Source organism: Acipenser ruthenus, chromosome 12, assembly GCF_902713425.1.
Source record: "Acipenser ruthenus chromosome 12, fAciRut3.2 maternal haplotype, whole genome shotgun sequence".
NCBI lineage: Eukaryota > Metazoa > Chordata > Actinopteri > Acipenseriformes > Acipenseridae > Acipenser > Acipenser ruthenus.
Window position 1 is genome coordinate 42,079,483 of NC_081200.1, and position 26,830 is coordinate 42,106,312.

General features: G+C 47.2%; 2 protein-coding genes across 3 annotated transcripts; both read left to right on the forward strand.

Moving 5' to 3' along the window:
• Nucleotides 1-206: 206 nt before the first annotated feature.
• LOC117416875 (glycosaminoglycan xylosylkinase) lies at nucleotides 207-10,462 on the forward strand. Of its 2 annotated transcripts, none has more exons than XM_034028326.3 (9): nucleotides 207-408; nucleotides 3,112-3,213; nucleotides 4,397-4,841; nucleotides 5,200-5,286; nucleotides 5,836-5,945; nucleotides 7,032-7,203; nucleotides 7,396-7,587; nucleotides 8,896-8,955; nucleotides 9,510-10,462. In XM_034028326.3, exons 3-9 carry the CDS (start codon nucleotides 4,465-4,467, stop codon nucleotides 9,739-9,741), a joined length of 1,230 nt encoding a protein of 409 aa, XP_033884217.2. In that variant the 5' UTR covers nucleotides 207-408; nucleotides 3,112-3,213; nucleotides 4,397-4,464; the 3' UTR covers nucleotides 9,742-10,462. The 2 variants fall into 2 exon arrangements, with proteins under 2 accessions (XP_033884217.2, XP_033884218.2); XM_034028327.3 differs by having other exon boundaries at nucleotides 3,115-3,213.
• Nucleotides 10,463-12,122: 1,660 nt separating this feature from the next.
• On the forward strand, nucleotides 12,123-21,113 carry LOC117416817 (transcriptional adapter 1-like). Its single transcript, XM_034028216.3, has 8 exons — nucleotides 12,123-12,305; nucleotides 13,589-13,680; nucleotides 14,442-14,507; nucleotides 16,557-16,654; nucleotides 17,794-18,009; nucleotides 18,139-18,290; nucleotides 19,605-19,761; nucleotides 20,479-21,113. Exons 1-8 carry the CDS (start codon nucleotides 12,190-12,192, stop codon nucleotides 20,629-20,631), a joined length of 1,050 nt encoding a protein of 349 aa, XP_033884107.3. The 5' UTR covers nucleotides 12,123-12,189; the 3' UTR covers nucleotides 20,632-21,113.
• The last annotated feature ends 5,717 nt before the right edge of the window (nucleotides 21,114-26,830 follow it).

The following is a 26,830-nucleotide window of genomic DNA, read 5'->3' on the forward strand; positions in this document are numbered from 1 at the left end:
ACCTAGATTGCTCCAGTAAAAACCCAACTGTATAAATGGGTAATTGTATGTAAAAATAATGTGATATCTTGTAACAATTGTACGTCGCCCTGGATAAGGGCGTCTGCTAAGAAATAAATAATAATAATAATAGACTCGAGGCACGTCTCTGTAAGCATTGAGCGCTGTCGTTGTGAGAACACGGGCGTGCACGTCTCTCCGGGCGGGGGTGTGTCTTTAAGAGAAGAAGGGGCGGGTTCACTGTCGGCTGGAGGAGAGAGTGTCGGAAATACACGACAGCAACTCGAAAAACAAAACAGTGTCCTTCGTAAATATAATCTGTTACACGAGAAAATAAATAAATAAATAAATAAATAAGCAAACCAAACGGGAAAATCTGCAGCCAGGCGCGTGACTGACTGAGGCGAGGTAAGCGTTATCAACACAAACCCGGGTGCATGAAAAATAACCACACAGTGATGATAATAATAATAATAATAATAATAATAATAATAATAATGTGAATAAATAACATGACTGTGCGTGGCAACCGTTACTACCTGAACTGCTTATGAAGAGATGAGTAGCGCTGGAGACCATGCCTGTGTTGGCAATACACAAATATATCAATATAATTAATTATGAGGAGCAGCTCGCCCGCGACTCCCTGCACTGCTGCTTATCCGTGTAAACGTGTAGTTAGTCTTAAAACGTTATCGCAGGAAATTAAAGGACAGACACACAAAAAACTAATAACCGAGATAGTGTTTCTGTGGCAGTATATCGATTCGCGGTGTATGGTTATTGATCCTATTTATTTGTTGTGCGTCTGTCCTGGTTTAATAACTGTGTAGATACTCGGTCGCTTTATATAAGATAACATTGCACTGCAAACACGTAACAAGCACAGATTTGACATTAAATCTACACGAAGCCGAGATGTAATAACGTTAACGGCCGTGTGACCGGAGGGATTGATCTGGGGTTCAGAAAGAGACGCGATAGGAAAGGCCGAGGTTGCGGAGGACTGTAGGCCTCTCTCTTGGTCCGCACGGTTCTGAGTGACGGGTCGTGTTGGCTGTAATTTCAACAAACACGGCGTCTCTGAAATGATCAATGAATGAATGAATGAATGAATGAATGAATGGATGGGTGTTCTGTGTGGTGTTAGAAACAACATGCCAGCGTGGCTGCCTTACAGGCGGTGTGGGGAGACGGGTCTTCTTAAAGGGACAGGCTTACATATTAGAAATATAACGGCAAAACCAATATTGTCCTCATTAACTTACGGCAAAAAAATAAATAAATTAATAAGATGTCATCCATACTTTAAAACATATTGTCATTTGCACTGCCCTGTGACAAATCCGTGCCACCCCATAATAATATACTGCAGAGACGTCTGGAAAGCTGGTTTATTGTGAGGCGCTGTCTCTGAACCCAGCACTCTGCTGTGCTCCTCACTGCGTTTGACCCCTCTAATCTGTCTGGTAATTGGGTTGTGGGATCTAGCCCAGTATATGCCACTTCCTTTAACTATCCCAGCCCATGATGATGCGAGAGCAGTTGGAGAATGAAGGCGCTTCTAACTCGTGAGAGCTGGGGTGTGTGAGGACCTGCTGAGACTGCAGCACACCACTGCTAGTGAAACGGAGTAACACAGCTAGCATTGGGTTCGTTTCCGTTGCCGGAGGTGGGCTAGGCTCCAGCATCAGTGCTGGTTTGGATCTGTGAGACAGCAGCTCTGCTAGGGTTAGGGTTACGTTTACATGCACAAGGAATCAATCTATTTTTTAATTTATTTTTTTAATTGATTGTTTCTAATAACAGATGTGTAGAGTTTGCATGCCAAGCTCAGTGGGGTTCGGAGGACTCGATGCCTCTGCACCAGTGCGCTTGCGGTCTGCTGGGAAACCAGACTCCAGTCCCTATTGAACCCACAATTTCATGAAGAGTGTGAGAAAGCAGAAGAGCTGTACAATACATACGCAGCTTGGAAGTACAGAACATCACGCAGCTCCAGTATCCCCTCCTCCTACCCTCTCTGTCTCTCTCGCTGACCTTCCCTGGAGATGGTTCTGATTCTCAGCATCACAGCTGGTCGCCATGGCAACCTCTCCTCACTCCGGGCCCTGCATTCCAAAGCAGTGCAGTTTCCCCCTTCCACAGAGACAGAGAGACTGTGAAGAACCTGCACACTCCCAGCTACACACACACACACACAGCGACTGAGTGACAGAACCTGCACACTCCCAGCTACACACACACAGCGACTGAGTGACAGAACCTGCACACTCCCAGCTACACACACACACACACAGCGACTGAGTGACAGAACCTGCACACTCCCAGCTACACACACACACAGCGACTGAGTGACAGAACCTGCACACTCCCAGCTACACACACACACACACACACACACACACAGCGACTGAGTGACAGAACCTGCACACTCCAAGCTACACACACACAGCGACTGAGTGACAGAACCTGCACACTCCCAGCTACACACACACACACACACAGCGACTGAGTGACAGAACCTGCACACTCCCAGCTACACACACACACACACAGCGACTGAGTGACAGAACCTGCACACTCCCAGCTACACACACACACAGCGACTGAGTGACAGAACCTGCACACTCCCAGCTACACACACACACACACACACACACACACACACACACAGACTGAGTGACAGAACCTGCACACTCCCAGCTACACACACACAGCGACTGAGTGACAGAACCTGCACACTCCCAGCTACACACACACACACACACAGCGACTGAGTGACAGAACCTGCACACTCCCAGCTACACACACACACACACACAGCGACTGAGTGACAGAACCTGCACACTCCCAGCTACACACACACACACACACACACACAGACTGAGTGACAGAACCTGCACACTCCCAGCTACACACAGACACACACACACAGAGACTGTGTATATGCGCACTCTGAACTGGGCCAGGCTGGAGTCTGGGTTCACACAGCGAGCATTGTCAGTGTGTCTGAGGGGTGAGAAGACAGAGAGAGAGGTTCTGTCTGTTAGTTATTTATGATGGGCCTCCTGTTCTCACCTGCCTGTGATCTATATCTCCTGTCCCTAGCAGAGAGAGAGAGACCACAGCGCCACGTCAGAACTGACACGCCCTGACCTCGCCTCGCCATTCCTGATCTCCGCAGGCCGACGGACTGCCTTTCTCACTGAGGTAGGAGAGCGACAGACAGACAGACTGATGCACAGAGCAGTTACAGTGCAGTCCAGTCTCCAGTGCTTGCTGTCTATTCACAGAGCAGTTACAGTGCAGTCCAGTCTCCAGTGCTTGCTGTCTATTCACAGAGCAGTTACAGTGCAGTCCAGTCTCCAGTGCTTGCTGTCTATTCACAGAGCAGTTACAGTGCAGTCCAGTCTCCAGTGCTTGCTGTCTATTCACAGAGCAGTTACAGTGCAGTCCAGTCTTACTGTCTAGTGAGAGAGGTTTAGAGCAGGGGTTAGCAGCCTTTCTGCTCCTGAGCTGCCTGTCCCTGTGTGAGTGCCAGTCAGCCTCTCTGCTCCTGAGCTGCCTGTCCCTGTGTGAGTGCCGGTCAGCCTCTGCTCCTGAGCTGCCTGTCCCTGTGTGAGTGCCGGTCAGCCTCTCTGCTCCTGAGCTGCCTGTCTCTGTGTGAGTGCCGGTCAGCCTCTCTGCTCCTGAGCTGCCTGTCCCTGTGTGAGTGCCGGTCAGCCTCTCTGCTCCTGAGCTGCCTGTCTCTGTGTGAGTGCCGGTCAGCCTCTCTGCTCCTGAGCTGCCTGTCCCTGTGTGAGTGCCGGTCAGAGCCTCTCTGCTCCTGAGCTGCCTGTCCCTGTGTGAGTGCCGGTCAGCCTCTCTGCTCCTGAGCTGGCTGACTCTGTGTGAGTGCCGGTCAGCCTCTCTGCTCCTGAGCTGCCTGTCTCTGTGTAAGTGCCGGTCAGCCTCTCTGCTCCTGAGCTGCCTGTCTCTGTGTGAGTGCTGGTCAGCCTCTCTGCTCCTGAGCTGCCTGTCTCTGTGTGAGTGCTGGTCAGCCTCTCTGCTCCTGAGCTGCCTGTCTCTGTGTGAGTGCTGGTCAGCCTCTCTGCTCCTGAGCTGGCTGTCTCTGTGTGAGTGCCGGTCAGCCTCTCTGCTCCTGAGCTGGCTGTCTCTGTGTGAGTGCTGGTCAGCCTCTCTGCTCCTGAGCTGCCTGTCTCTGTGTGAGTGCTGGTCAGCCTCTCTGCTCCTGAGCTGCCTGTTACTGTGTGAGTGCCGGTCAGCCTCTCTGCTCCTGAGCTGCATGAGAAGCACTCCTTTAGGCTGAGGTGTGATTGCCAGTTTGCACGAAGACTTTTTTTCATTTATAATTTGCATTGAACCGTTATTACTGTGTCTGTGTCTGTGGCAGGCAGGCGACATGCTCACGCACCAGGGTTAGACCGCGGAGAGGAGGAGGAGGAGGAGGAGGAGGAGGAGATGAAGCTGAAGCAGAGGGTGGTCCTGCTGGCCGCACTGCTGGTGGTCCTCATCCTGGCCAAGGTGTTCCTGCTGGACGGGGGCGAGGGGTCGGCTGCGAGCCGGCAGGACCAGCGCGCCTTCCAGCGCATGGAGGCGGGTCTGCGGCTGCGGAGGGGGGCGCAGCTCGACCACACCCTGCAGTCCCCCTGGGAGGTGGCGGCGCAGTGGGTGGGGCCGCGCGAGGTGTACCCTGACGAGACCCCTGAGCTGGGGGCCGTGCTCAGCGCCATGGCGACGGGCCGCGTGGAGCGCGCTGACGTCGGCTACAAGGGCACACAGCTCAAAGCCCTGCTGGTGCTGGAGGGGGGACAGAAGGTGGTCTTCAAACCCAGGAGGTAAGAGACACGGAGTGGGAGCACCTCCGCTCACTTCTGTTATGGGTTAGTGCCACAGCAACTGATTATTTGGTTATTCAGATGGAGCGCTCCACAGAAAGCAGGGGCTGACAGTCATGGGAGGGTCGCTGGGGTCGATCGGGCTGATTTACCATTCAGAGTGAAGAAACAGCTGCTTGGGTTTGTGATGATCGCTGCTTTTCTTAGACTGCAGAGCAGCAATCCACACAAAACCAAGCAGCTGTTTGTTTGCTCGTTTCACTCTTAAAGGTAAGCTAGCCTGATCAACACCATTGACCCTCCCCTGATTTCTGTGCAGTGATTAAAGTGAAGGGATGTCTGTCTGCCCCTGTCTCAGGTACAGCCGGGACCACATGGTGGAGGGAGAACCCTATGCCGGGTACGACAGACACAACGCTGAGGTGGCCGCCTTTCACCTGGACAGGTACCCCTAACGGAGGAGGAGTGTTTTATACCAGGCACACTGTTTAACCAGACCACCCTTTCTTCATCACATCATCACACAGGAACGTGTGGACAGTCTGCACTGGCTGACAGTACACTGTGCTCTCTCACGGGACTCTTTGAGGAGTCTTTTCATTTTACATCATCTCTGTTTAAACAGGGCTTTGCATTTTTTTAAATAAACTGATAAACCCTCAAAAACAAAAGCTGTGGAAGGTTTCATCATGAGCCGCAAATTCAATTTGAATAATCAAAATGGGCTTTAAAAAAACAAACTAAAACAAACAGTCCTTACCAAAAGCATTCTTCAAAGCAGTCCTTAAGCATTCAGAGTAATGCCCACTGTCATGTTATAAATGTCTACGCTTTCCAGACAGTGAGGTTGCCTGTGCTGCTAACTAGCTCTTGAGTCGCTGGGATCCTTTCAGACCCGACCTGACAAAGGTTTTGAGATCAGCCAGCTACTTTGAACCGGTGCGAATGGCCCCCTCTCGTTTGTAACTGTTCTTCTGCTCTGTGTCTCCTGCAGGATCCTGGGTTTCCGCAGGGCACCCCTAGTGGTGGGGAGGTTCATGAACCTGCGGACAGAGATCAAGCCCGTTGCTACCGATCAGCTCTTGAGCACCTTCCTGATGCAGGGTGAGGGGGCAGCATGCTTCTCTGTGGTGCTCGGGGTCTCTGTGGAGAATGGGGATCCCTGCTTCTCTGTGGTGCTCGGGGTCTCTGTGGAGAATGGGGATCCCTGCTTCTCTGTGGTGCTCGGGGTCTCTGTGGAGAATGGGGATCCCTGCTTCTCTGCTTCTCCGTGTCTCTGTAGAGAATGGGGATCCGTGCTTCTCCGTGGTGCTCCGTGTCTCTGGAGAATGGGGATCCCTGCTTCTCTGTGGTGCTCAGGGTCTCTGTGGAGAATGGGGATCCCTGCTTCTCTGTGGTGCTCGGGGTCTCTGTGGAGAATGGGGATCCCTGCTTCTCTGTGGTGCTCGGGGTCTCTGTGGAGAATGGGGATCCCTCCTTCTCTGTGGTGCTCCGTGTCTCTGTGGAGAATGGGGATCCCTCCTTCTCCGTGGTGCTCCGTGTCTCTGTGGAGAATGGGGATCCCTCCTTCTCCGTGGTGCTCCGTGTCTCTGTGGAGAATGGGGATCCCTGCTTCTCTGAGGTGCTCCGTGTCTGTGTGGAGAATGGGGATTCCCTGCCGCGCTCCACGGGACCTCTCAGTCTTTTACTCATCAGTCAGTTAAAAAATGAAATGGTATAAAATCAAAATAAAGGAAATGGAAAAATGAAAGTGAGTAGTGAGATAGAGGGAGGATTTGGGAATGTTCCCTTCATTCCAGATGGTCTTTCTCTCAATAAAGGGTCTGCGGACGTTTTGTCTTCCTCCCTCTCTTGTTGAAGTCAGTTTGTAGAACTGGGTTTGAAGACTCTTCTTGGCGCTTTCCCTGCGTTTCTATCTTCTCCAGAGTGTGGTGCAGACGCAGGGATGGAAATAAGACTCCCATTGCATAGCAGTTTGATCCATTCCTGGTTTTACTATGAGATTATTAAGACACGTGCTTGTTATCTGTACACCCTGGGGCTAATCAAGCTTGTAGTAAAACCTAGAATGGGTGCAAATGCTTTGCAATAGGAGTCTTATTTCCATCCCTGAACACACAAGACATTAAACTCAACTTAAAATAACACAAAAGGTCACACAGCAACTTTGAGTTTCTTCCTGTCTCCCAGGTAACAACACCTGTTTCTACGGGAAGTGCTATTACTGCCGGGAGAGCGAGCCGGCCTGCGCGGAGGGGGAGGTGATGGAGGGCTCGGTGACGCTCTGGCTGCCTGACGTGTGGCCCCTGCAGAAACACAGGCACCCCTGGGGCCGCACCTACCGAGAGGGCAAGCTAGCCAGGTGAGCTGGGGGTAAAGATTCCAGGTCTTTAGCCATTCATTAAAAGAGGATTACTTCTCTGGACTGGGAGCGAGTATGAAGTGTGTGTGTGATGGATATGCTGAGTGAGGGGTCTTGGCTGTGTGTGTCAGGTGGGAGTGATGAGTTACATGAAGCTGAGTGAGGGGTCTTGGCTGTGTCTCTGCGTGTCAGGTGGGAGTATGATGAGAGTTACTGCGACGCTGTGATGAAGACGGCTCCGTACGACTCTGGCCCGCGGCTCCTGGACGTCATCGACACGGCCATCTTCGATTACCTCATCGGCAACGCAGACCGCCATCACTACGAGAGCTTCCAGGACGACGGTGGAGCCAGCATGCTCATCCTGCTGGACAATGCCAAGAGGTACCAGCCCAGGGGTGGCAACGAGACTCCTATTGCACAGCAGTGTCACCCATTCCAGCTTTATTACCAGCTTCATTAGCCCCAGTGTATAAAACAAGCTCAGGTGCGTCTTATCAAACTCACTGACACTAGGAATGGATCAAAATGCTGTACAACTGGAGCCTTATTTCCATCTCTGCAGTCTCCTAGGACCCCAGCCCAGTCTTTCCAGTGTCTAAACTGGGAGACTCCTAGGGTGCCTGTCTAAAAACTAAGAGTGACTCCTGGGTATGTCTTAGAGGAAACTGATGGCAACAGCTGAATACTTTGTCTGTTTCCTTAGTCATTAAAGGTTTTCTTACATTTGATTGGTTGTTTTGAAGTTATCGAGACTCTGAGGGTACCGGCAAGATTTTCCAAATTCTTCTTGTATTTCTTCTGGGTACCTCGCAAAGATTAGAGGGCTGAGGAATTCCTCCCTGTTCATGAGGACATCACTGCTTTGCATCCTTAACATAAGAGTGAGACGATTGCAATTCTATACACCCTTTGATATCAGTGGCAAATAAGCTTTAGAAATACAGTCCCCGTGTGTCACGGAGCTGAAGACACAGTGTTTAGAAATACAGTCCCCGTGTGTCACGGAGCTGAAGACACAGTGTTTAGAAATACAGTCCCCGTGTGTCACGGAGCTGAAGACACAGTGTTTAGAAATACAGTCCCCGTGTGTCACGGAGCTGAAGACACAGTGTTTAGAAATACAGTCCCCGTGTGTCACGGAGCTGAAGACACAGTGTTTAGAAATACAGTCCCCGTGTGTCACGGAGCTGAAGACACAGTGTTTAGAAATACAGTCCCCGTGTGTCACGGAGCTGAAGACACAGTGTTTAGAAATACAGTCCCCGTGTGTCACGGAGCTGAAGACACAGTGTTTAGAAATACAGTCCCCGTGTGTCACGGAGCTGAAGACACAGTGTTTAGAAATACAGTCCCCGTGTGTCACGGAGCTGAAGACACAGTGTTTAGAAATACAGTCCCCGTGTGTCACGGAGCTGAAGACACAGTGTTTAGAAATACAGTCCCCGTGTGTCACGGAGCTGAAGACACAGTGTTTAGAAATACAGTCCCCGTGTGTCACGGAGCTGAAGACACAGTGTTTAGAAATACAGTCCCCGTGTGTCACGGAGCTGAAGACACAGTGTTTAGAAATACAGTCCCCGTGTGTCACGGAGCTGAAGACACAGTGTTTGTATTATTACTGCACTGGTGCTAAATGCAGGTTTTATTGTTATGGTTTATTGATGTCTGTTATGTTTGTATTTATTACAGTTTTGGCAACCCTACCCAGGATGAGAGGAGTATCCTGGCCCCAGTGTACCAGTGCTGTATGTGAGTATCGCTCTTCTGCCCAGTGCACAAAACCTGAGACAGTGTCACCCTGTCCCCCTCACTCTCCCTGTCCCCCAGTCTCTACACTGACCCCCTTGCTCTCCCGGTCCCCCGTCTCTCCACTGACCCCCCCCTCTCCCTCCCGGTCCCTCAGTCTCTCCACTGACCCCCCTCGCTCTCCCTGTCCCCCAGTCTCTACACTGACCCCCCTCGCTCTCCCTGTCCCTCAGTCTCTACACTGACCCCCTCGCTCTTCCTGTCCCCCAGTCTCTACACTGACCCCCTCGCTCTCCCTGTCCTTCAGTCTCTACACTGACCCCCTCGCTCTCCCTGTCCCGCAGTCTCTACACTGACCCCCTCGCTCTCCCTGTCCCGCAGTCTACACTGACCCCCTCGCTCTCCCTGTCCCGCAGTCTCTACACTGACCCCCTCGCTCTCCCTGTCCCGCAGTCTCTACACTGACCCCCTCGCTCTCCCTGTCCCGCAGTCTCTACACTGACCCCCTCACTCTCCCTGTCCCTCAGTCTCCACACTGACCCCCTCTCTCCCCTCAGGGTGCGCGTGTCCACGTGGAACCGGTTGACCCTGCTGCGGAACGGCGCCCTAAGCGCGGCAATGCGGGCGGCCACAGCGCACGACCCCCTGCACCCCGTCCTGTCGGAGCCGCACCTGTCTGCGCTGGACCGGCGGCTGGAGAGTGTGTTGACCACCGTGCGGCAGTGTGTGGAGACGCAGGGAGCCGAGAGCGTGCTGACCGAGGATCGCATGAAGCTCTCTCACTCCTAACCAGCAGGGGGAGACGCACCGACCACAACACTGGGGACTGCTTGTTGTGTTTAGATCCCCCCCACCGACATCCCCCTAAAACACTCTGAGAAGGGGGGGTTGGAGGGGTTGGGAAGGGTCGACCTGCTGTAGCATTAATAGACTCACTTTTATTTTGAAAATGTGGGAAAGTAAAAAACACTGAAGACCAGTGCTGTTGAATTCACAAGAGAGGAGAGGAGAACTCTGTGCAAAGACTAAAACTCGAGCCTGACGATGGGGGTGTATGGGTCGACTTTTAAATGCATTTGCAAGAAAAGCCACAGCATGATCCACACTGCAGCCAGAGGAGCTGGGAGGGGCCGGTCGGTCTGTGTGCTCACATAGCTAGAGATGCACCTGAAACACAGCACAGGATCACAATGGAATAAAGAGAGGGGGCAGGGTCACTACGGTACAGTGTGGACAGCAGGGTCACTACGGTACAGTGTGGACAGCAGGGTCACTACGGTACAGTGTGGACAGCAGGGTCACTACGGTACAGTGTGGACAGCAGGGTCCTTGCTGAAGTTGGGGGGTGCAGTGTGCTGCTGTTGGGAGATGATGAGGGGGGTGTTAAATCAAGGGCTGGATCTGGGATAGTAATATAGAATGGGTCGGGATTCTTACTGGGACAGAGCTGGATTTTTCTTTAATAAATTGCTGTGTGACCTTTCGAGTTTAATCTGTCTTGTGTGTTTTAGGGATGGGAATAAGACTCCTATTGCGTGGCAGTGTCACCCATTCCTGGTTTTAATATGTGCTTGATTAGCCCCAGTGTGTACAGGTAGCAAGCTCAGGTGTGTCTTACTAATTAAAGTCATAGTAAAACCAGGAATGGATCATACGGCTGTACAGCAGGAGTTTTATTTCCAGCCCTGGTGTTTGTCACAAGTGTTCTTTTGTTTGTATTTTGATTGGCTGGGGGAGGGGCAGGGTTGGTAAGCCCCATACTCGCTATATAGTTCTTGCTCATAATGCAGCCCCCCTGTGCTGCTGGACCTGATTAAGGAACGGGCTGTGTTCACAAAGTCTCCACTCCTCTACGTTACTTCAAGTCTGGGAATGAAAACCAGGCTGATCCTAATCAAGCTGTTCGGGTCTGTCTTTTAAAAACAAAGCCAAAGGCCGACGAGAGCACTTCCATGAACATCGAAGCGGAAGGTATTACAGTGGCACTCGGTAGCAACCTGCTGTCAAGCGGTAGGCCGTCTACGTGCGGTGGCTGCTTCCTGGTACCTGCGCTCTCGGTCACATGGTCTTATTGCAGCTAGACCAGACGTGTCCAGTCGGTCCTGGAGGACCGTGGCATAACGGCTAAAGTGAGATCATGATCTACTGTGGGGTCTGGATGGAGGCAAGTTAAATCATTTACAACAGGGTTGGAACAAAGTCCAAGAGTGGATGGACTGCCTCTAAGCTAGACCACAATATCCCAGTGTTGGAACAGCTGCATTTTGCAAATGGAAGAGTAAAGCACAAGCTGGGAACTAGAAGGTCTGTAGAATAAGGCGAGTGGAGGCTGTGTGGTCCTGTGGTTAAAGAAAAGGGCTTGTAACCAGGAGGGCCCTGGTTCAAATCCCACCTCAGCCACTGACTCATTGTGTGACCCTGAGCAAGTCCTTTAATCTCCTTGTGCTCTGTCTTTTAGGTGTTGCATAGCTCACACACCCTAGACTCTGTCACCTTGGAGAAAGGGGTCTGCTAAATAAACAAATAATAAGACGACTTGTTTTGGTGATGTCTTGTAATGGATTCTGCTGGCGGTGTAAACGTATCCTCCACTTTTACACGTTGCTAGACAGTTGCTAATGAACATTAACACTGAAATGCACTCCACATTGCCAGCAAGTACTCTAGATCAGAACAAACACACCCTGCAAATGACTGAAATGCAAAATGAAGCAGAATATCTTTGTGTAGTTGTAATACTTAACAGACCAACAAAAAACATGTTTGCACAGCAGGGCGTTGCGAGGAATGTCAACAGAGAAACAGTGACTCGGCGAGCTCTGATTGGTTAGGAGCGCAGTAAGAAGGGAGATCCCCAAACAGTAACGAACACAGGGAGGAAGAAAGATTAGCAAGAACCACACTTTTGCTGTCCGGTGACCCGGTCAGTTGTTCCGACCGGACACTACAGATTCCCATAAAACATAAACCAGGATGCCCAGGCAGTTGGCCTTATCCTGGACTTCCCTGCGGTTTCAATGTGATTTCTGACAGCTTGTGTAACATAATATAAACCTTGAGGTCCCGCCAGGACTGAAAGGGTTAAATTGGAATGGTGCCCAGGCGCAGGAATGCAGTGTAACTATGGAAACAGCATCAAAACGATTAATCAATAAGAATTACAAAGCGGAGGTTGTCGCATAGCAACTGTGTGACGCCATAGCGACCTGTCGTAAAGCGGTAGGCAGGCCTCTTACGATGACTGCAGTGCAGCGACGGAGCGGGGAGCCGGGAGACGTGATGGCTTCCAATATTAGCGAGCTAGAAGCGGCCAAGAAAAACCTTAGCGAGGCGCTGGGAGAGAACATAAAGCAGTAAGTACAGAAACAGTACTGAGTATTCAGAAATTAATATCGGCCACCATTCAGGAAGGGCAAATTAGGCTGAAACAGGAACAGAATCGACGAAGGCCGAGCGAGCACCGACATTTCCTAGCAGGGACAGCCGGGTTATAGCGCTGATGAATTTAGAGTCAAGACTTGGGCAAAGGTTTTGGTCCCCATTTACTTGGAGTTAGCACAGTACTTAATCAGTTGTATTCATTTGCAGGTGTTTAATGTTGTTGTTGTGTGTGGTTTTGTTGAAAATGTTCATGTTTACATAAACGAGACGAGAGAATACTCTTGCGTTGATATTAGAAGTATTTGCTGTTCTCATTGAAAGTATGGTAAAGCTGTGAACAGGGATTATGTCTTTAAAGAATGTGTGTGTATAATATATATATATATATATATATATATATATATATATATATATAACTTGCTCTGGTGTGTTGTCCGTTTCTTGCACAGCGCTCGGGTGTGTTGTGCGTTTCTTGCACAGCCCTCGGGTGTGTTGTGCGTTTCTTGCACAGCCCTCGGGTGTGTTGTGCGTTTCTTGCACAGCCCTCGGGTGTGTTGTGCGTTTCTTGCACAGCGCTCGGGTGTGTTGTGCGTTTCTTGCACAGCGCTCGGGTGTGTTGTGCGTTTCTTGCACAGCCCTCGGGTGTGTTGTGCGTTTCTTGCACAGCCCTCGGGTGTGTTGTCCGTTTCTTGCACAGCCCTCGGGTGTGTTGTGCGTTTCTTGCACAGCCCTCGGGTGTGTTGTGCGTTTCTTGCACAGCCCTCGGGTGTGTTGTGCGTTTCTTGCACAGCGCTCGGGTGTGTTGTGCGTTTCTTGCACAGCCCTCGGGTGTGTTGTGCGTTTCTTGCACAGCCCTCGGGTGTGTTGTGCGTTTCTTGCACAGCCCTCGGCTGTGTTGTGCGTTTCTTGCACAGCCCTCGGCTGTGTTGTGCGTTTCTTGCACAGCCCTCGGCTGTGTTGTGCGTTTCTTGCACAGAGCTCTGGTGTGTTCTGGTGGCAGTTCCTCTGTTAGCACTAGCTGGATCCACATCATTGTAACTGCTGTAACTTCCTTTCACGCTCACAGCTGCTTAAATGTTGCTTTCTATACATCCTCATATGAGGACCTGTGCATGAAAGGGTTACAGTGTGTGCTTTTGTCATGCAAACATAGCGTGCTCTCTCTTTTTATGTAATTAGTGCAGCATATTCACTGAAAACGTATTGCTCTTGGAAGACAAGGTAGCAATTAACCTTCATCTGTTTTATGTTCAAGTTATTGGGCTAACCTGAAGCTTTGGTTTAAACAGAAGATCAGTAAAGAAGAGTTTGATACAGAGGCCAGGAGACTCCTCTCACAAGACAACGGTAAGGGTTTGCACAGTAGCTGCTACAGCCAGCCTTTACTTGAGTTCTGCACTGGGGGAGTTGCATCCCGAATCTTCCTGCAAACTCCTCTCCATGCAGATAACCTGTCCGCTATTTAACGTGTGTGTTCCAAGCAGACTAGTCGGTATTTTACTCCAGTACAGACTGCGTTTGCTTTCCCACAGTGTTCTAATGACAGCAGGGGTTTCTGCAGTATTGTCTGTGGTTTAGAGTGCAGTGAAGCCCCTGTTTGCCACAGATGAAGTCTAATAAAGTTTCACACTAGAAAGCTGCCTCGAGAGGGGTGTGCTGTAAGTGAGAATCGTATGCAACTTCTCCAGGTAACTCTCTTAAATGGAGAAGCTGTGTAAGATTCTCATTTACAGCAGACTCCTCTTGTTGCAGTTTTTGTTGTGTCCAGTATGTTGGCAAGTATCATCTGTAACTATTAAACCCTCCCAATAGTGCTGACATTTAAATAGTAAAAAAAAACCCTTCCTACACTCAGTGACAGACAGAGGCACTGAAGACACTGTGAGAGACTCACTGCCGAAACGTTCTGTCAGCACTATTGGAGTGTTTAATGGGGGGTTGTGGGGTTCATTTATTAGTGACACTTATTCTTGTTATTTAAGCATGGCTTGTGTGTCTCTCTTTATTTTGAAAATGTTTTCTGTATAGCCCTACCAGATCTTGTAAACACTGTACTGCTGTTGCATACTGTGCTGTGTGTGGTGACATCCTTTCCCTTCTCTCTGCAGTGCACTTCCACAATGACTTCCTGCTGGCCATCCTCACACGCTGTCAGATCATGGTGTCTGTGCCAGGTAGGTACCCGCAGCCATGCCACAATGTGAGAGAGAGAGGGGCACAAAGAAAAACATTTCACAGTCCCCGCTTGTCTTGGAGTGCAAACATCTAACAAGCCATCGTGAGACCTTTAGCACGCTGTGGTCAAAACTAAACATTTATTTATATTCAGTTAACAGGTGGGGACTGAAAACAAATGCTGTAAATACAGCATCCCTCAAGTCTAGTGACTAGTGTATCCACTGTATGATAATAAACACCAAACTCAATCCCTTTTCAGATTTACATTTTTTCTTTTCCTCTGTCTGTTACAAAAAAAACACAAGAAATTGTATGAAGTGTAAAACCCTAAATGGCTGGAGCATGACATGACAAAACTGTTCCATGCTGAAATGTGTTCTGAAATCCCAATACTCAAAAGAATACTAAAGGTTTTGGATGCTGTCATTTGATTTAATGACGGACAGAGTTTAGTTTATTTTATCAGTGTGTTTATTTATTTAACTAGGAGAGTGGCCTGTTTTGATAGACTGAGCCCTCATTAACAAGTGAGGCGCTGGCCAGACAGCACAGTTACAGAGGCAGCAGCAGTGGGATTCAGCGCAGTACAAGACTAGATACAACTACGATAGAGCAACAAAGCAGCACAAACCACACGCACACTAGAGTATTCTCATTGTTTCAAACCACACGCACACTAGAGTATTCTCATTGTTTCAAACCACACGCACACTAGAGTATTCTCATTGTTTCAAACCACACGCACACTAGAGTATTCTCATTGTTTCAAACCACACGCACACTAGAGTATTCTCATTGTTTCAAACCACACGCACACTAGAGTATTCTCATTGTTTCAAACCACACGCACACTAGAGTATTCTCATTGTTTCAAACCACACGCACACTAGAGTATTCTCATTGTTTCAAACCACACGCACACTAGAGTATTCTCATTGTTTCAAACCACACGCACACTAGAGTATTCTCATTGTTTCAAACCACACGCACACTAGAGTATTCTCATTGTTTCAAACCACACGCACACTAGAGTATTCTCATTGTTTCAAACCACACGCACACTAGAGTATTCTCATTGTTTCAAACCACACGCACACTAGAGTATCCTCATTGTTTCAAACCAAGTATTCTGTAAAGAGGTTGGTTCATGTCAGTAGCAAGAGTTGAGCAAGAACAGGAAAACGTCTGTATATTTCACATTCACCAGCGAGCGTAGCACGTTGTACCAAGTTATCTGTTTTGTGAATTTAAGGCATGCACTTGTCAAACCCAGATTGAAATATTCAGTCAGCTGCAAGCCAATACAAATGTTGGAATGCAGCCTTTAGTAAACGTGATGTGGAAGTAAATTCCTTATATTGAGTAAAAGTGAAGTGAAACACATAGTTGAATAGTGTGGAGTTCAGGGTTGGTTTGGTTTGGTTTCCACATCAGTACCTGAGGTTGATCATCCTTCATCTCAATGCTGGCTGTACCCTGAATATCCCCTGCACTGACCCTAACCCTGAATATCCTCTGCACTGAATATCCTCTTCACCACACCCAGGTAATGCACTGATAATTGTATTTGTTCCTGAAACTTTGCAAAAAAGAGCTGGACAGACGAAGCTGTTGGAATACTCTGAACACCTTGTCTAATGTTCAGGCTGTAGTAAGAAAATGCACAGTGATGCTGTGGGTAAGTGCAGTGCCTAATGTCTACTGTGCTTGTCAAGTGGGTGAAATGCCTGTTATTTTTTTGCCTTTTTACTGTTCAATGCTTAATACAGTACCTCTGACACAGTGTTCTGTATTGAATAAACTGCTCTGCCTTGTGGAGGACTAGCGCAGTGCAGGTGGTAATTGTAATAAATTGATTTCATTCAGTGTTTGTGAATAAGGTCTCGGATATGGCAGATCACTGTGCTGTTTGAGAGAAACAAGACGATCAGCCAACACAGGGCCTTCATCAGCCTAGCCAGTGTTGTTTGAGGAGCGAAATCCTTTCTGAATTGCGTGGGGTTCCTGGAATGGTTTCAGCAGCCGGTTCCCTCTTGTTCCCACAGAGGGTGCTGGCTCCTTGCCCTGGGCAGGCGGGTCTGCCTGCAAACCTGGGAAACCCAAAGGGAAGAAGAAGTTCTCCTCCGTGCGACAGAAATTTGACGTAAGTGTGCCTGTGGTTGGTGGAGGGGGTGTATATTGTCTGTGAAGGACACTGCAGCAGTAGTACTGTCAATCAATCAATCTATTTTATATAGCGCCTTTCATAGTGGACCACCATCACAAAGCGCTTTACAAGATACAGTAACAACAAGAACATCCATAATACTTTAAATACAGAGAAGTGCATGATATACAGTAAAAAAAAAAAAAGAAAAGAAGCATAATTCATTAAGTACAGTGGAAAGTGCATAATACATGAAATAGTAGCAGCAACACAGCAGTTCAGTTAATAGCAGATATCAGGGTTAAAGAGCATGGAAAGCAAGAGAGAACAGATGGGTCTTGAGAGTTGATTTAAAGCGAGCGACGGTGGGAGCGTCACGCACCAAAGCTGGGAGAGAGTTCCAGAGAGTCGGAGCCATGAAGCTAAACGAGCGTCCTCCAAGTGTGGTGCACTTTTGCTTGGGGATAACAAGCAGGCTAGAGTCGGAGGACCTCAGCTTGCAGGCAGGGACTGCCATGATCAGTGGTGTCAAAAGCGTAGTTGTTGTAGCTGTAGTTGTTGCTAAAAGTAAATGTACTCAAACATAATCCTTTGGCAAAGGTCTATTCAACGGTACGTTTTGTTACACTGATGGTAATGTATCGATATCGGCTTAAGTCCAAGATGTTTGTGTTGATGGGTCTGATCTATAATACAGTTGCCTCAAAACATCTTGGCATTGTCAGCAGTTGGACACTGATGTTGCTAACATCACAAACGATACATTTTGACACCGAATGGCCACAGTGATTTCAGAACAGGTTTAGTAGTGGAAGTACGTTGCTCTAACAGTAGTGCGGCACAAACCAATTATTGAAAAGTCAGGTGAGGGTCATTAGTGTTGATCGGGCTAATTTACCATTCAATGTGAAATAGTGAAGAAACAGCTGCTTGGGTTTGTGCTGATCGCTGCTTTTCTTACTCTGTGGAGAATAGTGATCCACACAAACCCAAGCAGCTGTTTCTTCCCTTGTTTTGGTAAACTCGCCTGATCCTCACCTTATTGTCAGCACCTGATTTATGTAGAGAGCTCAATTTGAATGATGGGTTGGTGCAGCACTGCCAGTGTGTGTGACTCTCTCTCTCTCTTTCTTCAGCACCGCTTCCAGTCCCTGAACCCCCTCTCCGCAGCCCAGCCCCTCGTGTCGAAGGACCCCCCTGAGGAGGAGGAGGAGGAGGTGCGGCTCAGTGCCCACACGCTGCTGCTCCCCTCCAGAGGGCAGCTGGAGGCCAGGATGATGGTGACGGCCTTCGAGCTCGGCCTGGACAATGTCAGCGAGGACGCGGTCAGCACACTCGTCTGTGCCGTCGAGGTACGGGACGTGTCGCGGGGGGATTAATGGGGCTGGAGCAGGCAGGGGTGTCTCTAATAAGTAAATGAGAGAGAAGAAGGGGGTGAAGACCACTGAGGGCTTGTGTTTTATTGTGTGCTCTGGTTTCAGCACCACCTGAAGGACATTCTGATGGCTGTGATCTCCAGGCGGAAAGCCTATCGCCTGCGAGATGGGCACTTCAAATATGCCTTCGGCAGCAACATCACCCCTCAGCCCTACCTGAAGAACAGCATGGGTGCTTACAACAGCATCCCTGACGGGTAAGAGCAGGGAGAGGGGGTGGGGTTAGAGCTGTGTGTAAGAGCAGGGAGAGGCGGTGGGGTTAGAGCTGTGTGTAAGAGCAGGGAGAGGCGGTGGGGTTAGAGCTGTGTGTAAGAGCAGGGAGAGGGGCGGGGTTAGAGCTGTAAGAGCAGGGAGAGGGGCGGGGTTAGAGCTGTAAGAGCAGGGAGAGGGGCGGGGTTAGAGCTGTAAGAGCAGGGAGAGGGGCGGGGTTAGAGCTGTGTGTAAGAGCAGGGAGAGGGGCGGGGTTAGAGCTGTAAGAGCAGGGAGAGGGGCGGGGTTAGAGCTGTAAGAGCAGGGAGAGGGGCGGGGTTAGAGCTGTGTGTAAGAGCAGGGAGAGGGGCGGGGTTAGAGCTGTGTGTAAGAGCAGGGAGAGGGGCGGGGTTAGAGCTGTGTATAAGAGCAGGGAGAGGGGCGGGGTTAGAGCTGTAAGAGCAGGGAGAGGGGCGGGGTTAGAGCTGTAAGAGCAGGGAGAGGGGCGGGGTTAGAGCTGTGTGTAAGAGCAGGGAGAGGGGCGGGGTTAGAGCTGTAAGAGCAGGGAGAGGGGGTGGGGTTAGAGCTGTGTGTAAGAGCAGGGAGAGGCGGTGGGGTTAGAGCTGTGTGTAAGAGCAGGGAGAGGGGCGGGGTTAGAGCTGTAAGAGCAGGGAGAGGGGCGGGGTTAGAGCTGTAAGAGCAGGGAGAGGGGGTGGGGTTAGAGCTGTGTGTAAGAGCAGGGAGAGGCGGTGGGGTTAGAGCTGTGTGTAAGAGCAGGGAGAGGGGCGGGGTTAGAGCTGTAAGAGCAGGGAGAGGGGGTGGGGTTAGAGCTGTGTGTAAGAGCAGGGAGAGGGGCGGGGTTAGAGCTTTTTCCTCACTAGCTTAGAAAAACGCTCGGTTGATTTTTCTATGTTGTAATAAATCTGCAGGGGTGGAAATAAGACACCCATTGCATAGCAATTCCATCCATTCCTGGTTTTACTATAAGTCTACTAAGACACACCTGAGCGTGTTACCTTTTCACTGTAGTTAATTGGGTTCATTATAAAACTAGGAATGGGGGAGAAACTGCTATGCAGTAGGAGTCTTATTTCCATCCCTGAAAAATACTAATTAAGATGTGTTGCAACTAATAGATGTTTTCAGAGTTTTGCCGAGTGTCAGACTGTGGACCAGGTGGTGCTTTGATTTCATTATTATGTATTAAATTGCTGAATGTACTTGCGTTACTGGACGTGCAGCTGCTACATGAAGCCACTGACTAAATAGTAGTTCAGTATATGTGTGTGTGTGTGTGTGTGTGTGTGTGTGTGTCTCTGCAGGCTGCCCCCCAGCGCCTCCCTGCCCCCGGGTCTGCCTCCACAGGTCTCCCCCGATGAGGCGGAGCAGCAGGCTGCCCTCCTGTTGGCCTGTTCGGGGGACCGCCTCCCGGCCGCCCCGCCTCCAGTCAGCATGTTTGACCTCCTGGAAGCGCTGCAGGTACTCCTCCTCCTCTTTTAAATTTAAATTAATTCACACACTCAATAGTGCTGAATTTAGTTAGCACTAAGAGAAAACTCTTGTCTCTTTCTTGTCTTTCTTTGTTTTCCAAAGACATTAATCAGACTTCTAGTCTAATCATTTCTCATTGAATTTAATACATTTTTTTATTTATTTAAAAACTCAGTTACAGAAAATCCATCTTTTGGGTGAGACATTGCTGGAAGTGATTCATAGTTCACTTGTCCTAGTCTCTGTAAGTCGCCTTGGATAAAGGCATCTGCTAAATAAACTACTACTTCTTCTTCTGGCCCTGTCTGCTGCTTATAATAGCAAGAATCATCCTGTGTGTGTGTGTGTGTGTGTGTGTGTGTGTGTGTATATATATATATATATATATATATATATATATATATATATATATATATATATATATATGCGTGTGTGTGTGTGTATATAATATATATATATATATCTTCATGTAATCTCAGACATTGGTAAGATATTTCAGTTTTTTATTTTTCTTAAAAATATTTCCCAACATAAAACCAATGTCACCTTACAATAATTGATTTTGAGTTTCAGTGTTTTAAAATAAAATATCAAACAGAACGAAATTTCAATGTACCATTTGTAATTCAGTAATATGGAAGAATTGGTCAGGGGTCTGAATACTTTTGCAAGGCACTGTATATATATTAGTGTGTGTTCCTGCAGATTCACCGCGAGGCGGTACCCTCACACACAGTCTACGCCCTGAACGTTGAGCGCATCCTGGCACGGCTGTGGCACCCCAGCCACAAGGAGCTGGAGCAGGACCATGTGCACCGGCAGCGACTGGCAGCCAAGGAGGGACTGGTCCTCAGCTGACACCCGCCCCAGCACATCGGGGCAGCCCTGGAGACTCTTACTCAGTTCAGCTGCCTTTATCAGAGAGGTCCTGGGGACAGGCAGCAGGCTCGTACTGGACCCAAGAGGAGAACACTTGCTGTGTTAAATGGAGAATCCAATAGAATCCTGTCACTGTGGTACAGTTCACAGTGTGTGGCACACCGCTGGTATCTGCTGTCACTTGTGCGGCCATTGTTTTAATGCTGTCGGTGTAAATTAACATACAGGGCTGAAGTAACCTAGCAGAGCTGAACTGTGAATATCCTAGAGAGAGAGAGAGAGAGAGAGAGTTCGTCTTCTCCCTTCTCTTTATACCGTGTTTGAACTATGTGTCTGAGTGACTTTTTTTTTTGGGTTTGGTTTTGTATACTACAGCCATGACAGTAGGAAACGAACAGTAATTTGTTCGAAGACTTGAATTGTACATATTGCATCAATTTATTAAAATAGCATATTTGGTCTCTTGTCTGTTTCTTTCTTTCTTTTTTGTTTGCAGTCTTGCACATGTTAGAGTATTTTTAAAGATCCTGCCACTAGGTGTTGCTTGATAGCCAGGATTGCAGTTTCTCACTCTGCCTATACCAGCCTCTGAGCACAGGAATGGAAAGTGTGAGATGAGCTGTCACCCCACTGCAGAATGGGACGCTCGCTCTCTTCTTTATTTCTTTTTTTATTTGTATCTATTCATTTATTTTCCATGAGCGGTAAAGCATAGGTGCTGCTGTGATGGGGAAATGGTCACAGGCTCAAGCCTCATGGAAAGATGCAAACTGTAATCCCACCGCAGAATGGCTTGTGGGGGCTTTGTGATGTCAAAGGGACTCTCTCTCTCTCCCTCCCCTAGCCGACACTGTGGTCTGTACAGATAACTCCACTTCCCCAGCCACAGTGTGGTTGAAGAGACGCAGGCAGAGTGAACTGCCCTGCATCCTTCATCACACCATACACTTTAACACTGGCGGCTTGTTCGGTATGTTGCCCAGAAGAAAAAAAGAAAAAATCACTCAATAATGGGAAATTTCTAAATACTAAAAAAAAGTTGGTGATTTCATGACAAATGTCTAGAATGATTGAAAACTGAAAAGCTTATAAAGTAGTTCAAATGTTTGTTAATAAATATTACAACTATTGTGTGTGTGTTTGTTTAATGTATATCTCTCTAAATAATGTAACAGTAGACACAAAGCATAGTTTGAAGAGTGAATGTGATCTATTACCACGAGCATGCTTTCTAATGAGCAATGTTACAGTGCTGCCGTCGACTGGCCGGTGATGTTAAACATGTCTGCTTATATTAAAGGACACTAGCTTTTAAACACTAACAACGGGGGGGGGGGGCTTCATGTCACCTCTGGGGCACAATCCAGTTCCACCCTTCACAAAATACCGGCCATGGTAGGTCAATGTTAATGGGGGTTATGGGATTGTTTGGCTTTGTAAATACTATTTACATTTACAAAATGACCTGTGTGTCTGTGTGGATAATAGAAGTAAGAAATAATCCACGACAGGGTGTGCGGTAAGACAGTTCTTACTGCATGCCCTTGAGTCCCATCAACCACCCAGGAAGTGTGGTAAGAAGTGTCTTCATGCACACCTGGAGTTAAGAAGTGTCTTCATGCACACCTGGAGTTAAGAAGTGTCTTCATGCACACCTGGAGTTAAGAAGTGTCTTCATGCACACCTGGAGTTAAGAATTGTCTTCATGCACACCTAAAACACAAATGAAAGCCCCCACATCTACTGGTACAGGGCAGCAGTGTGGAGTAGTGGTTAGGGCTCTGGACTCTTGACCGGAGGGTTGTGGGTTCAATCCCCAGTGGGGGACACTGCTGTTGTACCCTTGAGCAAGGTACTTTACCTAGATTGCTCCACTAAAAAAAAAAAAAAAAAAAAAAAAAAAAACTGTATAAATGGGTAATTGTATGTAAAATAATGTGATATCTGTATAATGTGAAATAATGTATAATGTGATATCTTGTAACAATTGTAAGTCGCCCTGGATAAGGGCGTCTGCTAAGAAATAAATAATAATAATAATAATAATAATACAGACCATTTACACAGCACTGTTAGATCTTGTGGATTGTGTTTTGTCATTTTATAAGGTCATAAAACAGCTCCTGAAAGGCAGTCCTGCACCCTACCCTCCCCTTTTTACCTTACGGTAACCCTGACCTACACCACAGCTGAACCTGCTCAGACCCCGTCTCTAACCACCACGCAGACGGGGGGGGGGGGGGGGGGGGGGTTCAATAGGGACGAGTCTGGTAACCCTGAGCTACACCACAGCTGAACCTGCTCAGACCCCGTCTCTAACCACCACGCAGACGGGGGGGGGGTTCAATAGGGACGAGTCTGGTAACCCTGACCTACACCACAGCTGAACCTGCTCAGACCCCGTCTCTAACCACCACACAGACGGGGGGGGGGTTCAATAGGGACGAGTCTGGTAACCCCGAGCTACACCACAGCTGAACCTGCTCAGACCCCGTCTCTAACCACCACGCAGACACGGGGGGGTTCAATAGGGACTGGAGTCTGGTAACCCTGAGCTACACCACAGCTGAACCTGCTCAGACCCCGTCTCTAACCACCACGTAGACACGGGGGGTTCAATAGGGACTGGAGTCTGGTAACCCTGAGCTACACCACAGCTGAACCTGCTCAGACCCCGTCTCTAACCACCACGTAGACACGGGGGGTTCAATAGAGACTGGAGTCTGGTAACCCTGAGCTACACCACAGCTGAACCTGCTCAGACCCCGTCTCTAACCACCACGCAGACACGGGGGGGTTCAATAGGGACTGGAGTCTGGTAACCCTGACCTACACCACAGCTGAACCTGCTCAGACCCTGTCTCTAACCACCACGCAGACGGGGGGTCAGAGCTGTAGCTCTGAGGTGGCTGCATGGTGAGTCCGCAGTGTGAAAAAAAGCGGTCGGCTCACGGCACACGCTTCGGAGGACAGCGTGTGTTCGTCTTCGCCCTCCCGAGTCAGCGCAGGGGTGGTAGCGGTGAGCTGAGCTTAAAAAATAATTGGCGATTCCAAATTGGGAGAAAATAATTGGCAACGACTAAATTTATTTAAAAAAAAAAAAAAAAAAATTTTTAAAAAGGGTTTAGTAAAATCCTCTGCCCTCATGAACAGTGAAGTCACGCTAACTTTTTCACCCCAGTAGTGACCTGGCACCAGAACAAAAAACGAACCAAGAGAATGTAAGAAAACGGGAACTGGGCAGAGTGGACTCCAACTGATTTCAATGCAAGCTTCCAACTAACTAAACCACACATAACGTTCCTGTTTTTTATATTTGGAGCCTGAAGATGCAATATATAATACAAGAACTTCGTAAGCGTTTTACTTGTTACATTATCCGGCAGAAACAGGAACTTGCCTACTAGATTAGAAATATGAAATATTTTACTAGTTTAGAAATATGAACTATGGAAAGGCTTGCAGTTCAGGTTCCTACACAGAATTAGGTCTTTTTTACGTTCAGTGGCAAAGTGGTGATGACATTAGTGACGAAGTGTCACAAGTCGGGTTTGTAGGATTGAATTCCTTTGTTTTTGAAAAGGGAATTCGGATACTTGTTTCAGAATGCATTCCTTCATCCGTAACAGGAAGCTCCGGGATTCTGTTATCTAACGCAGGGACACACGTTTAAATACATCACGCATACTGAGCCTTCATTTCCCACTGGAATAGCCTTAGATATTTCATGTACAGCTATGGCCAGATGTTTTACATCATCTATAGAATTAAGGAATATATATATATATATATATATATATATATAATAACACAGCAAGGAGGGGGTTCATATTCTCCCTGCCAAAAAGTGTATTTGTTTAATTATTATTTATTGTTTGAGTATCACCTGCACCTGGCTACCATTGTAAATTAGAGCCAGGTGCAGGGTATTTAAAGCCAGTCTGCTCAAGGCTGTGAAGAAGTGTATGAGAAAAAACGGTACTGTGTGATCCAGCGTATGAGAAAAACGGTACTGTGTGATCCAGCGTATGAGAAAAACGGTACTGTGTGATCCAGCGTATGAGAAAAACGGTACTGTGTGATCCTTTTGTTTCGTGTTTGTTTAAAAACTGTGTGTCTATTTTTTATTTGTCAGGTAAACGGCTTAGCCGTCCTGCAATATAGTTTAGGTTCCTGAAGTGTTTAGTCAGCGCTCCAAAAACGGAGTTGGGTTTTTGTTTTTGTGTATTTTGTTTATTAAAAATAGCACGTAAATGCTTTAAAACTAAATTTCTGTGTCTTGGGTCATTTTTAAAGGGGCCGTGTTACATATATATATAGCTGGCTCTTTGAGCTAATATATATATTTATATATATAAACACGGCCACCACTCACGGTTAGCTCAGAGCCAGCTGGCCAGCGTTTTGATATGTTGTATACCTTTCTCAAGGGAGCATGTGTTTGAATCAAAACATTGGAGGTATTTATAGGTTTTTGATGGCATGGCAGCTACGTGTTGTTATTTATTCAAATCCTTGATTTTATTCTTACATGATGTAATTGTGTTCTATATATTGTGACATCATTTTTACTTCTATCTTTGAATCGGTATTAATTCTAATTAACATTACTTTATATACTTATATTTATATTATCATGCGATGCTGACTGTGAGGATCAGTCTTGATTTGGCCTCCCCAGCGCATCAGCATGCACAACTTTTAAATTAAGTTTTTATCCATTTACTTTCTTTTATTCTTCTATATGTTGCATTGTCTAATTTTAGCTGTTCTAATACTACAAACTTTACATCATTCATGTAATGTCCTTAACTGGTGAAGTGCTGTACTACTGGTTCATTCATTTTTCTATTTCTAATTAATGAAAGGTGGTTCAGAATTCTTTTATATAAAGTTGTTTCAGTCTCTCCAACATATTTGATTTCATCACATTTTTCACAGGCTATTTTTAGTGGATATGTGTTCTTGTGTTTAATTATATTTTTACTTTTGTCCATGTATTTACACACTTTACATGTACTAGTTTCTGTCAATTATTCTTTTATGTTTACTGTGAACTAAAATATCACCTAAATTAGCTTCTCTTTTGAATGCTACAACTGGGGCCTTAAGAAATAATTTTTTCAATTTTTTCTGAATTATGTAGAATCCGCAAGTGTTTTGAAACTATCTTAGAAATGTTAGGCAAAGGTTTAGAGTAAGTCTTTACTAATGGGGCTCTTTTGACCTTTTTATCTCTATTTTTATAATCTAGTAGATCATCTCTTTTTAGTTTATCCACTTTTCGTAACTCCGTCTCTCTAATTATTTCATTGTATCTTTCTTTTTTTTAAGATTTGTTTAATACTTTGTTTTATATAGTCACTTTCTTTGGAGCATATTCTTCTTCCTAGACCCTTGGGATTGCCCTTTTAGTGTGTGTCGGATGTGTAGAGGACACATGTAAATACTGGTGTATGTCAGTAGGGTTACAAAAGAGGTCAGTCTCAACTGAATCTTCAAGTTTTACTATGGTATTTAAAAATTCTAGTTCTTTTTTTGTCCATCTTAATATTACTGTGTATTTCATTTGCCATTGTATGAAACTGGAAAAGAGGTTCTTCTCCATATGTCCAAACCCCCAAATATCGGAATGTATCCTAAAGGTTCTCGTTCCAGTTTTCTAAGTAATTGTTCTTCCCATTTCCCCATGTATGTATTCATTTATTTATTTTGTAATATTTATATAAATTAAATCTATGGAAGTCTGGTACACCTTCAGGAAGTCCAGTACAGATAAACACTGGGCCCGCAAGTGTCCTATTCGACTCCTCTAGACCATCACTTTCAATTCAAACACAAAATGTCTCGTTTTCAATCACTCGACAGCACCCACAGCACAGAAACATTCATTAATACATTCGTATCTCAGAGAAACGGGAAATTAAAACAAGGTAAAGGCAATCATCCTAATAAAGCTGAAGCACTAACGGATAACGGCATAGAACGTCTGTACAGCTCTGAAACACGATGTTTTTAAAAAAAAAAAAACTATACTGCTGAACCTCGTCTTCTTTAATATTAGCATCACAGGGGTATCCGTGGATTATAAAAAATAATAGATGGGCCTCTGCAGTGAGTTACAGGAAAACAATTCCATCTCGGGTTTCTGTGACAGTTTATAAACTCGACTTTCGCT

Excerpts from the sequence above, each read along its gene's own strand:
- LOC117416875 (XM_034028326.3), top strand. The coding sequence starts at position 4,465 with ATGAAGCTGAAGCAGAGGGTGGTCCTGCTGGCCGCACTGCTGGTGGTC. Across the intron at positions 4,842-5,199 it reads GTGGTCTTCAAACCCAGGAG|GTACAGCCGGGACCACATGG; the intron begins GTAAGAGACACG and ends CCCCTGTCTCAG. Across the intron at positions 7,204-7,395 it reads CGAGAGGGCAAGCTAGCCAG|GTGGGAGTATGATGAGAGTT; the intron begins GTGAGCTGGGGG and ends TCTGCGTGTCAG.
- LOC117416817 (XM_034028216.3), top strand. The coding sequence starts at position 12,190 with ATGACTGCAGTGCAGCGACGGAGCGGGGAGCCGGGAGACGTGATGGCT. Across the intron at positions 18,291-19,604 it reads TACAACAGCATCCCTGACGG|GCTGCCCCCCAGCGCCTCCC; the intron begins GTAAGAGCAGGG and ends GTGTCTCTGCAG. Across the intron at positions 19,762-20,478 it reads ACCTCCTGGAAGCGCTGCAG|ATTCACCGCGAGGCGGTACC; the intron begins GTACTCCTCCTC and ends GTGTTCCTGCAG.